General features: G+C 52.8%; 3 protein-coding genes across 3 annotated transcripts; 2 read left to right on the top strand and 1 right to left on the bottom strand.

The window, feature by feature from the left end:
- Positions 1-4,080: 4,080 nt before the first annotated feature.
- On the bottom strand, positions 4,081-4,584 carry BDZ83DRAFT_648747 (uncharacterized protein; the record flags this gene model as incomplete). The annotated part of the gene is made up of 1 exon (XM_060510216.1): positions 4,081-4,584. The coding sequence occupies one exon, from the start codon at positions 4,582-4,584 to the stop codon at positions 4,081-4,083; it is 504 nt and encodes a 167-aa protein (XP_060368543.1).
- A 3,515-nt stretch (positions 4,585-8,099) lies between these two features.
- BDZ83DRAFT_570574 (uncharacterized protein) lies at positions 8,100-9,740 on the top strand (the record flags this gene model as incomplete). Its single annotated transcript, XM_060504319.1, has 2 exons — positions 8,100-9,497; positions 9,555-9,740. The coding sequence occupies 2 exons, from the start codon at positions 8,100-8,102 to the stop codon at positions 9,738-9,740; spliced, it is 1,584 nt and encodes a 527-aa protein (XP_060368544.1).
- A 526-nt stretch (positions 9,741-10,266) lies between these two features.
- Positions 10,267-14,028, top strand: BDZ83DRAFT_609398 (uncharacterized protein). The gene is made up of 2 exons (XM_060507527.1): positions 10,267-10,883; positions 10,954-14,028. The coding sequence occupies exons 1-2, from the start codon at positions 10,465-10,467 to the stop codon at positions 13,778-13,780; spliced, it is 3,246 nt and encodes a 1,081-aa protein (XP_060368545.1). The 5' UTR covers positions 10,267-10,464; the 3' UTR covers positions 13,781-14,028.
- Positions 14,029-14,741: the final 713 nt, after the last annotated feature.

The following is a 14,741-nucleotide window of genomic DNA, read 5'->3' on the forward strand; positions in this document are numbered from 1 at the left end:
CAGGAGACAATAGCTGAACTGCGACAAGAGGATGCTCTTCAGTACGCGGGGCGGTATCTTGCCCATTCATCCGGCCAGGCATATCAGCTTGCTGGATCCCTTCCCATTCTGATGCAGCGCCATGGTTACCGTTGGCTTGGGTCCTTCAAGCGCTGAGTTTCGTTGGTCGAACATTGTCCTATGGTCATCCGCACGCAGTGTTCGCTGGTTTTCCAAGTTCCAACCCCGGAAAATCTACCCCCCAGCAATTTTCTGCCTGCAAATTCGATCTTGACGACTAAGGCAACTTTTTTCTTAAGGAAAATGAAAGGCTGGGGAATGTTGACGTCTTCTCCACGAGCCGCCGACTTATCAACGCTGCCGCCCAGCTGAAGTCGCAAAGAGAAGCGCATTGCCAGTTGCCAGGCTGCCTCTTGACTTGATTCAGCCAGCGCCTCGTGTATAGGTATTGCCTGTCAAGCGTCGCTGCTACAGGGAGGCTTGATGGCGCGAGACCATTGTCGCAAGTTCAGAACATTGTAGCGAAACGCTGGTAACCTCACTCGGGGCAACGAAGCGCCTCCTTTGAGGCTGGCGGAATGGATGGAACTTGGTGACTGACTCTGCTTCTACCAGGCGGATTCCTGGATCCTGTCCAGTCAAACGCTTGGGGCTCATTTTGTCGTACACACGCCTGCTGCCGGGGCGGGGTAGCAAAAGAGGGACGAACGTACTCTCCCTGTCTTTCGCCGCTAGGTATAGTACTGCCCCGAAGTCCTGGAAGCGCCTCGACCAGTCTGCCAGTTCGTCTGGGCAACGGACAAGGGCCAGCCATGTTCCCGGAGTCGCGCGATCATCTCCTTTTACCTTGCCTCGTTGAGATGTGTCGAGCCAGGCATTCGTTGACTCGCAGCTTGTCGATCCCTTCCTGTTCCTGGCTGAAGGACGTTAAAGGCACGGGTACACACTTAATCGAATACTCCGTGGACGACTACCTATACGTATTGGTTTGAGGCTCCCGACGGCTCCAAGATTCAACGAGCAGCCTGCGAAAAGGCGGGCCGGCTTTGTGTTGGCCGTTTGGACAAGGCCTACACTGAATCAGCTTGCCGGCATCACGGTCACATTGTGCTTTCACCATGGCCAGACTCAGCCAGCATCCAGAGTCATTTTGCATCCACCACTTTCCGCATATCCATGTACAGAAGCATCTTCTCCTTGGACATCGACATCGACATCTCAGCCCTCTCTTTGACAGCTGCACCTTGCTCCGAAATTGCACTGCCCTTCGTCAGCGCTGCATGTGTTGTCTTAAGAAAAGAAAAGGAATGCTACGGATACAGCCCACTAACATTACGCTGCGACCATGAAGCAAAGATCACGACGCGGAGCCCCTCTCAAGTCTCAACTCGCAGGTCTGAGCTTCGATACCACGTGTGTCGGGCATTCTCCACCAACATTCTAACAAGGATCCTCCACTCTGGCCAACTTCTAAATTTTGAATTTTCAGCAACGACTCGAATGCAACCTCGTTTTCTGGCCGCCCCATCATTGCTTCTTCTCGGATGATAGCACCACATGCGGCTTTCAGCATCGTCATCTAGCTTGGAAGCAAACTCTGTTCCACGTCTCGCAAAGATGTCGAGGTCTAGGGGCCAGTCTCACTATCAGGTGGCTCCACAAGTGACAACGCTGGTCGGTTCGCCCTTCCTATCCCGCCTCCCGTCTTGTGACTCCAGTCTCGAGGATAGATGCCACTGCACCGGCACGACATCAAAGCCGTATGGCATAAGGGCGAACCACTGCGAAGCTTAGACGAGAGCACAGTTGTCCCTAAGAACCGCCAATGCATTCGTAACGTCTTACTTTTCCTGCAGGCTTTCCCCCTCACTATACGGAGAGAGCTCCCACATCCCTCTCGCCTGGTTCAGCCCGTTAACGGCCGCAACATCCAGTTGTCACTGAGAGGTTGGCTGATAACCGCGAGAGTTTGAAACGAAACTTTTTCTTCTCCTTCTAGGTTGTATGACTCCAGTCTGCCAATTTCTCGCTTGACCTTCTTGCGTAAAAGTCCGTCTCTACAACCGAAGTCTTCCTACGTAGCTAATTGTCTCATACTCACTATCCACCTGGCTTCCGTGCCGCCTGGGAATGTTTGCCGTCATCAACTGAAGGGATGTGGCTTTGAGCATGCTAGCCGACCTGCATGTACGGCGGGTTTTGCGAGAAACCCCCCCGGCATGATGAGAACGTTTTTCTTTCTACTGCGCCGTAGTACATCGGATGCTTTCGTCTCTCAACTCACTTCATCTAGGCCTGCCGGTGGAATCTCAAGGTGGGGCCACAGATCCTTCCTCACTGCAGCGGAACAGGCTTGTTCGCTTATTGCATGCTCGACACTCTTGCCTGGTACTGCTGATTTGACCTAACACTACGCCGCTGAGCTCAAGCCCTTGGTTCACTCAGCAAACGGCGTACGACGAGGGACGCCGGCCAGCCCCGGTGGAACCCAGATAGGGACCTGGCACGCCCAACAATTGCCTCCTCAGATCTGACGACATCTTGTTGGCTAATCGATCTAATGATATATGATTATATCATGATCACGATGGATGGAGTGCTCTTTTGCGGGTCAGCGAGCCCACCCTGCTATTTCCGTTGGCTCCCGTGCCTTTTGCCTGACATCGAGCAAAATGTGTAGCGAAGACGAGAGCTTTCACCAACGGTCTTCGGCCTAGCTATTCGCCCCTCCTGAAGCCGGCAAGCGGCGTAAATCCCGTGGGCGCTTGACCCAATAGCCCTCAAGGCTGCGCCGTCGACCGGAGACGGGACAGCTTCGAGAAATTTGGGGCCGGTCAGAACATGGCCGACCGAGGCACCTGGGGTTCGACACCCTCACGAGAGCACAGCCATTGATTATACCCAAAGCCTGCATCTAACTGGTGCAGCCTTGTCTACGGAAGAGGGTGTGCAGCGTCACAATCTCTGCAGTCTGCACCTATTGAGTCGATATTCCCAAGCCCGCCGGTACGGTACCTGGATTGGAGATGAGGTTTTTTCCCTCTTGGTCTTGCGTCCCTTGCATTAGTCGTGCCCTGATGGAGGGTTGGATTGGCAGTCCATTCGCCGATGCTGACTTGCCAAATGCAGAGGGGACGGAAGCGAGAGGGGAAGACACGGGTGGCCGGTGACGGGCATGACGGATACCATCCGGTGCCTGGGCTCTCGCCTTAGGGCTCCGGTAGAAGCGCGCGTGGAAGCCTCACCTTGCAGCAGGGCCGCCTAATTCTATTCTCTGTCAGTACGGTTGCATCGAGGAAGCCCACCCCGTCAGCGACAGGAAGAAGGATCCATCATCTAACAGTCTCTTCGCTGTTGCCACTTCACATGTGAACTGAAAAAAAGTTGCACACATCCATGTCAGGGAACGATGCCGGCTGACCGGGTGGGGGGCCGATGTGTCTGAATTTCTGACGGGGGATTATGACCGAGCAGGAGGCCGATGCGGAGGCTCGAGTGAGTTTTCTTTGGCCTTTTGAGTTGAGCCGACGTGGAAGACCGGTGCCTTTGGACCGGCCTGGACTCGGCCAAACAGGAGGAAGAAGAAGAAGAAATGGGAATAGGTACTTCCATTGTGACAGTTGGCCATCAGCGGTTTGGAAAAAATCTGCATGCGTCAAGACTTTTCGCGAAGTTCGAAGTCATCGGTCGGTGGCAAGCCATAGACCCATCAAGCCAAGGTCGGCACTCGAATCTCAACAGAAAAGGGCAGAAAAAAGAGATCAGAAATTTCACTCTCCGGTCCCGACGGAATTCAAAGTCGGATGATACAGTGGCGTTAGGTTACTTCTATGGTTGGGATGAAAGAGGGTAGCTGGCGAGGGGCGTGGCGTCCTTACCTGTAAGCCATCCGTTGAAGCGGCTTACAATTCTCTCGGAACCAGGTTGTCGACACCTGGATAAAGTTGATGTCGCGTGCGCCACCTCCTCTATTTGGTAATGATGATGGTTCATGGGTCTTCTAAGACTCCCAACAGTTAACGCCGGCAGATACGAGGGTAAAAACGGCGAACAGTTCTACAAGGTGGACGATTAATACGTTCAATGACAAGTCGTCTTCAAGGATGAATGGATGGCCTTTGAGCAGTTCAGATCAAACAGGCCGCCGCCTAGACAGAAGGCAACAAAGTCCCCGGCTTTCCTACCGAAGAGCTCGGTGCGCTTCCGGGCGGTTTCGCCTTTCATTCCAGGCCATCCATCGTCATGGTGAGGCGTGTGGCAAAGAATGGGGTGTTTCTTTTGGGCCTCCGTCGCACGATGCCACGAGGCGTTGCGGGAGACATCGGCGCCAACAGTTGGTGTCACGATTGCGTGTGTGCACGGGCGAGTGTCCTCAAAGCGGAAACATGGATGGATTTCGATGTGACCGCAAATAGTTGTCAAAATCTTCAGAGGAACATTCCTGCGACAATGACTCAGATTCCAAGGATCCCTGATATTGGGGTTGGTGGCGGCGATGCCTAGGAAACACTTCATGGCGCTTTGGAGGGCTGAAAAGTCAATTGAGAGAGAGGAATGAAAAGCCAATTCCCGCTTTGGAGCCATGGAAGAGTCTCTCTTCTTTGCGTTTTTCCGTTCAAAGGAATGGCGCTGCAGCAACAAAGTCAATCAATAATACCTTACTCAACAGGGCCAGCAAGCCCAGAAACCGACATTGAAGCCCAGCCTAGCCAATAGAAGAGGAAAGTGACAGCAGCTTACGCGCGAAAAGGCGAATGGCCGAGTTTTGCGCGTAAGGACTCTGTCTGCCCTCTGTTTGACTTACACCGAGGCGCATGTAGAGCAAAAGATTCGATGCTAATTCCGAATAGCCACCCGTACCTTACAGACTGCGCCCTCGTGGCAGCTTGGACTGGCGCAAACGCGCACGCTCACTCGGGGAATTTTCTTTTTATCATTACCTATTCTTTCGGGACCGAGGAATGCTGCGGGCTGATGCAAAGGTTCGGCGCCACCAATGTCTGAGACCCGTGATCGCCCGTCAACCCGCGATAAGAAGAAAGCCGCAGGCTACTTCCTACTCTACTACGTCTTACCATGGGGATGATGTGCTTTTCGCTGCGAGACATTCGAAACCCCCGGAATCGATCGATGTGATCTCGGGGAAAGGGGGACGACGGCGCACTGATGGGGAATATCGAGCGACAAACTTAGGTTGCGGAAACCTCGAGCTGGGTTCACTTTTTGGTCCCGCCTAGGCAGATCGAGAGAATGCAACCAACTGGTAAGGCTCGGGTGAGGTCTCTATTGCAACTTCACCTCAGGCCAAACCGGTGAAGGGCAATCCGTTGGTGACGACACCAACGTCTTGTAGCTGGCACCCTTCGAGACGCGACGTCGTGGCCGTTGGCGGTAGTCCACGGACGCGGGAAAGGATTTGCCCAACGGCATGTCAGGCACAATGCAGTGCATTGCTACTCTGCTGCTCAACAACTGTCGGGAATGAGGGTGATCCTTCGACACGATGCCACGGCTGCTGCTGTTGGTGATGTTGCCGCCGCTGCCATCACATCACATCCCGTCACTGACCAGGTACCCTCGCTCCCCCATTGGACCACGTGTGGCCAGCAGCGATGCCACGTCCGATTTGTGCCTCGGATGCAGCATCGCAGGACAGGGCTCTTTTGTCTTTTTTGGGTTCAGGCACGAGCAGGACCCTGCGAAGTGCGAGCTGAACTCTGCGCTCTCCCCCGTCACGGTGGGAAGAGACGAAATAATCTTATGTTCTGCAGACGGCATCTGTTCGTTGGGGTGACCGTTCGTCTCTCCTTCGTAGGGGAAAAGGATGGGATGGAGGGGGTGTAGACGTTGGTGTTGGGTGTTCTCGATTGATGCGGGTGGGATGCGCTCGGTCAGCGTGGTTGGTGCCGCGGTTCGCGGAGGTGGGATTCCGGGGAAGACGGGCTGGTTTCAGAGCCGAGAAACTTTTTGCGCTTTGCTCTTACAGAGTCGAGAACTCCCAACCGCGACGCGGGCGACGACGCGTATGGTGTGGTGAGCTTACACACTTTGTGTGTGTGTGTTTTCATGGTTCTTTGGGTTGTCACTAACATCGTACACGAGATTTTGCAACGGTCTAGCTTTTTTGTTCCTTTCACGCGGCGACGCGTACGAAGTTCTACCGAGGCATGATCGGCTGCGACTAGTCGACTGGATGTGGGAGAACCTCAATGCGCGCGAATCATCAGGGAATGGATTGGAGGCATTGCCCTCCGAGGCAGACGGCATACATTCAGGCCCGGTTGCTATTTGGCTTTCTGGATGTCCGAGTATGTGTGGCGTCGCGTCATTCGCCCGGCCAACGGGAGGCAAACCGCGGGATGGGACGGGGCGCGCAATCGGTGACGAGATGTGATTGATGGGTGGTGTGCCCCGGGACGGGCGGGAAGGGCGAGAGGGCGGGCGTTTGATGGGCCAAGCTTGATCGCTGAGCAACTGAGCCTTGGTGAGTCCTGGAGGTCGGCTCTTTGTCTTTTGAGATTGACATTGACACGATCATTGCTCTTGGGGATGATTATCTCTCGAGAAGGGAAGCTTGGTTCCAGAGAGCGAGGAAAAGCGATGCCGGATTCTGCAATAGACGCGACGGGGAGATAGGGTCGGTATGCCACGCTGCAACAGACCCGGCGGATGCGGACGGCGGATGTGGATGCGGGATGGACGGTAGTCCCGCGGTGGTGGGTCGCGCGGTCCATGTGGTTGCAGGAGGAAGGATTTGCGGTCCCGGCGGTGCGGGCGCGGTATTGTTGTATTGTGGTTATGACTGAGTCTGTCCGTTACAGCATAATTATCCCAGAAAAGAGGAACAGGAAGAAGAAGAAGAAGAGGTCTATGCTGAGCTGTTTGCTCAAGCGCAAGCGCGACATCGGAGGTGACATGTCGAATCGCGCGGCACATGCACGAAATACTGCGAGACACTGGGCAAAGGGCACAAGCCTCGAGGCAGCACACCAGAGATGGCAGCACAGAGGATGAGGTCTAGACCTGGCCGAGCGCAGATGTCTCTTCCTTCTCGCTCTTTGTGCTGGAGAACGTTTTGACTGCCCTTTCTTGGTCCCTTTTTAATCCCGTTTGGTGCCCACAGTTACTTACCTTAGTTGGGCTGCAGGTTGAAAGACTGATAAGGGTTTTCGCGGGTTGAGGATTGAGGGTCGAGAGGACCTATGCGCCTGTCTGTCGCTGTCTGAGCATGAGCGTGAGCAGTATTTTACCCTTGGTCTGAGGGTTTGGCAGGTTTAGGGGCAGAGATTCCGCGGATGCCGGGTCCGAAGGTTAGGGATGTTGGGGGGTAGGCGGAGCAGTGGCATCTTTGAAGATGAGGGATACGTGAGGGTTTGGGTGTTCTTTGAGACCGAGGCGCCTTGCTCGGATGGGATGTGATGTAGGAGGCTTTCTCGGACGTCCCCTCCAGGCTTCGCCCATAATGTGTATAGCCGTTGCTCGTTACGGACTGCGTTGTGTACTCCGCGCCACGGGAGGGTTTCTCAGCAACTGACGGGGCTGCGAGGGTGGTGTTGAAGGGATTCGGTCTGGTGATCACGGACGATTGAGGTGATTCGGAGACGAGTGTCTTGCCTGTGGGAGATTTTCGAACGTGGCTTGGCTGGCGCGACGTACGGCAAGGCTGCGTGGTGCGCCTCTGGGATTCGCGAGGCGGACTATTCTAGGTAGACGTTTTACGGGTTTGAGGAGCTAGCTAGCTAGCACAAGGAATTCGAGGCAAGGTAAGGTGAGGTAAGGTAAGGTGAAAGAAATAGAGCAGAGGGCGACTTGAGTCTGGTGGCTTTTTGGGGGGATCGTAGGCAGCAGCGCCGAAAGCGGGGTCGTTTGGCCCCTCGCCAAGTATCGTCTCAACCTCTTCGTGAATCGCTTCGTACCTTGAACAATGGGGAAAGCATTTACCTCGTTTCGAAATATTGGTATGTCTTTTGTGACTCATTCTACGGCACAGCAAAGCCGGTGAACGTGAGACCTTGAGGACGATGTCTATAAGGCAACTCACCGCATCTCCCACCAGCGACGTGGAATCTTGACCGTCCACCTTACAAACTCACATAACCATGGCACCCCGAAAACAACCCAAAACATGCCAACACACATCCATCATCGTCGACGCCTCAAACTACGGCCGCACGAGGGCAGGGTTCCTCCGCGTACCCGTTGAGAAACGCGTCGCGGCGACGACGAGGTCTGGGAGGGTTTTGCCGGTCGCGGAGGCCGGTACCTCCAACTCCAACTCCAATCTCGGCCCGGGCCCTGGCCCCGCCCGACCCGGAGCGGCAGCTGACAACACCTCCGCACCACTCCCGCTCGACCCATCCACTTTTCCCGGCCCGCTTGTCCTCCCCGACGACGACCTCGCGCTGGAACCGCGGTATCCGCCGCAAAGTTTGAGGGCGTGGGCTGCGGGGGAGTGGAGGAATAGGATTACGGCGGGGAGGAAGACGTTGTATGTTGCTGATTTCCCGGGGGTGGATGTGCAAGGGGGTGTTGGGTTTATGAGGGAGTGGGAGGTTCCTGAGCTTTCTGGGGAGTCGTCAATAGGTGCTGAGGAGAAGCAGCCGAGAGTCGAGGATGTTGTTTCGTACTTTGAGGCGTTTTATCATCCCCTTCCGGTGAAGGTTCTACCTACTGCGTTTCGGTTCGTCGGGTGGGATGATGAGGGCGTTCCTCGCGGGAAGGCAAAGGAGAAGAAGGCCTTTATGATTGGCCTCGCAACTGGGTCTTCCGTCGTCGGAATTCGATGCCGTCCGTCCCCTGACGGCTTAGCGAAATACCAACTCAACCTTAACGACCTCCTCGACGCGCTTTCAGGGGTTCTACCGGGCGACGCGTACGCTGCGTGTATGCTCATCGTGCAGGATCTGTATGAAGACGAAGATGATGATTTCTGTTGCGGGCGGGCGTTTGGGGGGAGTAGGATTTGTACGGTCAGTTCGTTTCGGTATCGGCCGGCGATGGATGGGGTTATGGGGGTTGAGAGGGGGCATGGGTGGCCTGCGAGTCATTGTGGACGGTTTGTGACGGAGGCGTGTGAGTGGTGGGAGGAGCAGGAGGAGATGGAGAGGGAGAGGGAAAACGGGATGGAGGTGGATGGAAGGGGGAGGAAAGGAAAGGGGAAGGGGAAGAAGGATGGTGGTGAAGAGGTTCTTGTTGATTTGAGGAAGATGAAGGGGACGGCTATGGGTGCTGCTATTTCTGCTTCGAGGAATGTTCTTGTTCCGAGGGAGGTGTCGCGGAATAAGAAGCTGGCGGAGGAGGACCTGTACGGTATGTGGCTTTCACGCGTTGCGAGGACGGCGGTTCATGAGGTTGGTCATTGTCTTGGGATGGATCACTGCGTTTACTACGCTTGCGTCATGCAGGGTACGGGAGGGTTAGGTGAGGACTCGAGACAGCCGCCGTACTTTTGCCCTGTTTGTGAGGCCAAGTTCATCTGGGGTTTGGGGGAGATGGGGGTCGTTGAGGGGGGAAGGGGAGGAAGGTGGATGGAGGGGAGGATGAGGGATGTTGAGAGGGAGAGGATGGAGGTTATGAGGGCGTTTTGCGAGAGGTGGAAAGGGGTTGGGATGTTTGCTGGATTTGGGGGGTGGTTGGAGGCTCGGTTAGAGAGTGATTTTGGGGGAGGCGAGGCGGATGTGTCAACACGTGTCTCGAAGGAAGTACAGGAGGTGGAGGTTATCGTGATTGATTCGGATTAGGGTTTTGCGGGGGTCAACGAAGGGTTGTGACTGTAGTAGAAAAGAAGTCTTTTATCTTATTAAACGTTACAGCTATGAGATGGAATGTTCCATCAACTGCTAGATAGCGAAAATACATACATATTTACTTTCCCAAGAGATATGTCTATCCGGCCCTATTTCCTTCATATTCGCCCACGAATAATCAGACACAAAATGAAAGTTCGAGAAACACTAGAGACGGCTATAATGACAGTGATAGCAATTGGTGAGATAGCCAAGACAGTAGTGACGACTGGGTAGCTTGTAGGTAGCACAAGCGAAAAGAAGAGGCAGTGTCACCTCGCCTTTGGTCGCCTGGGAAGTATGCCTCACTTTCAGAATGGAGGCTGCGATTGGTCAGATTCACACCGAGAATAGCAACTCGCAGCAACCTCGCCGCTCCAGCTCTTGCCATCATTGGCCCGGTCAAGACGTATCCTGCAGGCAGAATCGTCTGCCAGAGAGAGCCTTCTTCCAACGAAATTTTGCTTTTCTCTCGGGGGCGCTCTTGCCGGTTACCCCTCAATTTTGGTCTCTTCACCTTGTTTCTCGACAACGCTTGGTACGGCGACGAGGCATCTCAACACGCCTGACGGATGCGCGCTTTGAGGCCCCAGACGCAATTGCACTGTTGCAGAAGTTGGCAGCATCTTCCTTCCTTCCTTCCTACTTGTTGCCTTTGCCACCCTGACACTACGGAAATATGACCCCACTCGAGATCATCGGCCTCGTCAGTGCCATCATCACATTCATCGACTTCGCGGCCGAAAATGTTGCGGTGGCACGAGAGATTGGGCTGACGGGTTCTGCGACGTTCAAAGACAATGCTGATCTGGAGCGTCGGGTCAAACTCGTCGAGGAACACGTCACAGGCCTCAATGCTAGGACAATCGGTGCGGCCAGGGATACTGATGAAGCTCATCTGCTGGACCTTATTGATGAGTACAAGAGACTCACGGTCCAGCTAATGACCCTCCTGGCTGGGCTCAAGTTAGCCAAGAAGCGATACATTCTATGCAAAATGATCAAGGACTTCCGGAAGAAGGACGAAAAGGAGACACTCCAGAAAGGATTGAATGATTGTAGATCCAGGATCCATTTACAGCTTACTCAATTAACGAGGTAAAATTACTCGAGTTGAGCAAAAAGAAAGTGAACAGGCACGCCTGCTAACATTTCTCCTTTCTCTTAGATCGGAACTGAGTGGCCGTCTCGGTGAAATTTCAGCCCAAGGTCACGTCAGCGCTATTGAGATGCAGCAGTTGGGCGCAAACATCAAGGAACTGCAATCCAACGTCGAGCTGTGGAAGCACGTCCCTGGTTTGGTAGAAAGTGTCCACGATATCCTGTCCCGTTCGAAGGAGGCTGTTGAAGGCGCTGCTCAGCGCCTCATTTTGGAGAAGCTTTATGTCGGCGACATGACGAGGAGGTTCGATGAGATTGAACGCGCCCACGAAAAGACATTCTCCTGGCTTTTGGGCCTCAATACGTCATCCATAGGCGAGGCCGATCCAAGTTATGCGTCCACGTTCCGTCACAGCGATGGATCAGGTTATAAACCTCAGATATCCCTGAAGCGAACCGTTAAAGAGCTTCAAGCACAAAAGTGTCTCGTAAACTGGTTGGCTCATGGTGGAGGTATCTTCCATATCTCTGGCAAACCTGGCGCAGGAAAATCGACACTTATGAAGTACCTCTGCCAAAGCACTGCTACGCAATCCTACCTCAATGACTGGGCTGGAGAAAAGAGGCTAATTTCGGCAAACTTCTTCTTCTGGAAGCTTGGGTCCACAGCTCAAAAATCACTGGACGGACTGCTTCGGGCACTTTCATACTCTGTTCTGGAGCAAGCCCCGGTCTTGCTCGAGACTGTATTCCCAAATCAGTGGATAAACGCTACACAAGGAAGAGCGTTTTCAATCCAGAGCTCTGAGATCGAGTCGGCCTTCTCCCGTCTGTTGCAACAAACGGCGTTCTTTTCCTCACACAAGATTGCAATCTTCATCGACGGCCTGGATGAGTTCGATGGAGACCATGACAACATGATAAAGATGCTTCGTAGTTGGGCTGAGAGTCTCTCAGAAGATATCAAACTGTGTGTTTCCAGCCGCGAATGGGAGGTCTTTCGAAAGAGGCTAGTAAATTGCCCTGGAATTCTCCTTCAGGATATCACGAGCCGAGACATCGCAGCCTACGTCAACAGCGAATTGTGCGACAACGAAGAATTCAGGTCCTATTATTTGGAAAACCCAAACGTCGAAAAGCTCATCGATCTGATCAAGGACAAAGCCAAAGGCGTGTTCCTCTGGGTAAAGATTACCTTGAGAGGTCTCAAATGGGGATTTCTTTCCGGGGAGCGACTGGAAGATCTCAGAGCAAGACTCGAAGCTTTGCCTGCAGGCCTGGGAAATCTCTTCGCGTCAATTCTAGCATCCATCAGGAGTGGGATTCATACCAATAAATTAGACAGAATGAGGGCGATGCGAATGCTTCTGCTTGTAGCGGAGCAAACTCGCGGTGGCTTGCATGCTTTACCCCTGCTGCTCGCAGAACTTACGTTCTTGGACGATTATGAGAAAGATCCCAACTTCGTTTTCAGCTTTCCGACCGCAAACGGCGCCAATAGTGCTCGGGTCTCAAGACAAGATAGAGCCAGGCGGTCAGTCTACCAACGTTGCATGGGCCTTCTTGAGGTACAACTTTCTGAACACGATTCTCGACCGCGCTTGATGAGGGGCGTTTGTGACTTTAGTGATGGTCAGGCCAAACAAATCACATCAAGGGAAGAAAATAAGTACAAGATAAGCGAAAATCTCAATACTGAAATCGAGAACAGCCTGCAGAACGGTACTGCACGAATTCATCAAGAGGAGAATTCCGAGATCATCGATGAGGGCGACGCCATTTTTCTGCATACTCATGCGTGGTACTACGACAATCACAGGATTAATCATGAACATCCTTCTACTGAGCGGGTTGTATGCACACATCGATCTGTGGTTGAGTTCTTGTTGCAGCCGCACATCAAAAGTCTCATCGACGCTGAAGCCCAATCTTTTGACTGGGCTGATTTCCGACTTCAGGCTTTCTTAGCATCTTTGAAACTCTTCGATCCCTGCAAGGGATTCGTCAAGAAAGGTTTGGGGCATGTACTGAAACACTTTGTTGAGAATTGCTTTCATTTTCGCGGGCTGGCCCAAGGTCGGCTACTGACTTCCTGCGAAGAACTGATCCGCACTCTGGAAGTTCAAACACCGACTCCAAGTATTGGGTCAGAAGCAAGATTTACAAATTGGTTTCGATTCGATCCATCCGAACTAGTTTACGCTACAGAAACGGATGGAAGCATCGGTCTCGCTGTTCACATCGATCCTATTGCATACTCATGGCCTATCAACTTGGATGGTGGCTTTTACCAATTGGGACGCCGAAGCAAACGGGAAATGTATCACAACGTGCTCTTAGACTTCTGTCTATATGAGATCTCTCATTTTTATCTCGCTAGAGACGTGAAAAAGAGATCATATGAGTTAAGAACTTGCGAGTATATCTCCAAATGTTTCGAAGCGGGGGCAGATCCCAATGGAGCATCCTTGCTAAAATATGGCTGGGGAGCTAGATTTACTTGCTGGCAGACATGGATAATTACATCTATCAAAGGAAGGTCTTGGGGGTCTTCACCGTCTTCTATAAAGCTTTTCCTACTTCACGGTGCGGATCCTAACATCTGGGTTCATTGCAACAACAAAACAGTATCTCTTTGGTGGGCTGGAGCAACTGTGTGGTATGGAGTCATTGGCAGTCTTGCTGGTCGTGACATGGGCAAGTTTCGGTCCCAAGTCAGTCATATCGGAGCAGGAAGCGGAAAAGCAGGCGTCGATCTGCTTCTGGGCGAGTTTCTACCCTTGTGGTTCCCAGATGGCGCCGAGCTACGAGAACTGTGCCAAAGAAGTCAAGAATCAAGACCCACCGTGATGCCACCTTGCTTCACCAATACTGATGTGGTTTGGCATTACTGAATTTATTCCACTCTATGAGATTCTGGTCAATGATCCTCGCGCATATGATTCGAAAGAAGGCTTTGATTTCACGTATGATCGACTCTATAATTCACTACTCGTCACTGTCTATGTCGGAATCTGAAAAGGGTTTCTGACCTTGACTACCTTTGCATAGCCGAAGTCAAAAAGTTTGTTAGTGGTGTGAACTATGAGGGCAGTAGTCCGACCGAAGCACTTTCATAGACTGTGGAATAAAAAAAATGAAGCTTTCTTCATGCTGCGTGATCTTGTTTTTTGGTTTAATGGTTGCGTACTTACTTGAGGTACAAGTCAGGATCCCCGGAAATCACAAACGCCTCGAAACATGATTACGGACAGCTTGTATTTTACACTTCACGAATGAGGCTGAGAAAGACGAGCCATGGAATTCCTATCAATGCCATGCAATCAATTCCAATTTATTCTGAGCTTAAGCGATTCCGCCCAAGTCGATAAAGTAACAGTGGGTACTGCACTCTTGCGATATGTCACTCCAACCCCCAGCATGCTTCTCCTCAAAAGCAACCCCAACGGGAAATACTACTCAGACATCTCCGAGATACCTGGAGGAAAGGTCGACGCAGCGAACTCAACTATCTGCGACGCTGTCGTACGCAAAATTTCGAAGAGACGCAAATGAAGGTGTTGGACGTCACCACCCCGTTGTCTCGCATATGATACACCACGAAGAGGCTTGAGAGAACGCCGATAGGGCAAGAGAAGATCGTGAAGCACCAAGCTCTCCGGCTGAGCTACGTCGTTACTGTCGAAGGAATTGAGTTTCAAGTTGAGAAGAAGGAGCACTCGATGGGGATTTGGGCCACCCGCGACAGTCTCGATCATACCCCCGTCACCTCGGAAGCGAGGAAGTTGGTGTTGGAAGCTCTGGATATTGCGGAGGGCCGGTGAACTACATCTGCATGAGGAGAAGGGCAACTGG

The sequence above is a fragment of the Colletotrichum acutatum genome, assembly GCF_030867785.1.
Source record: "Colletotrichum acutatum strain CBS 112980 chromosome Unknown BDZ83scaffold_17, whole genome shotgun sequence".
In the NCBI taxonomy this organism is placed as follows: Eukaryota; Fungi; Ascomycota; class Sordariomycetes; order Glomerellales; family Glomerellaceae; genus Colletotrichum; species Colletotrichum acutatum.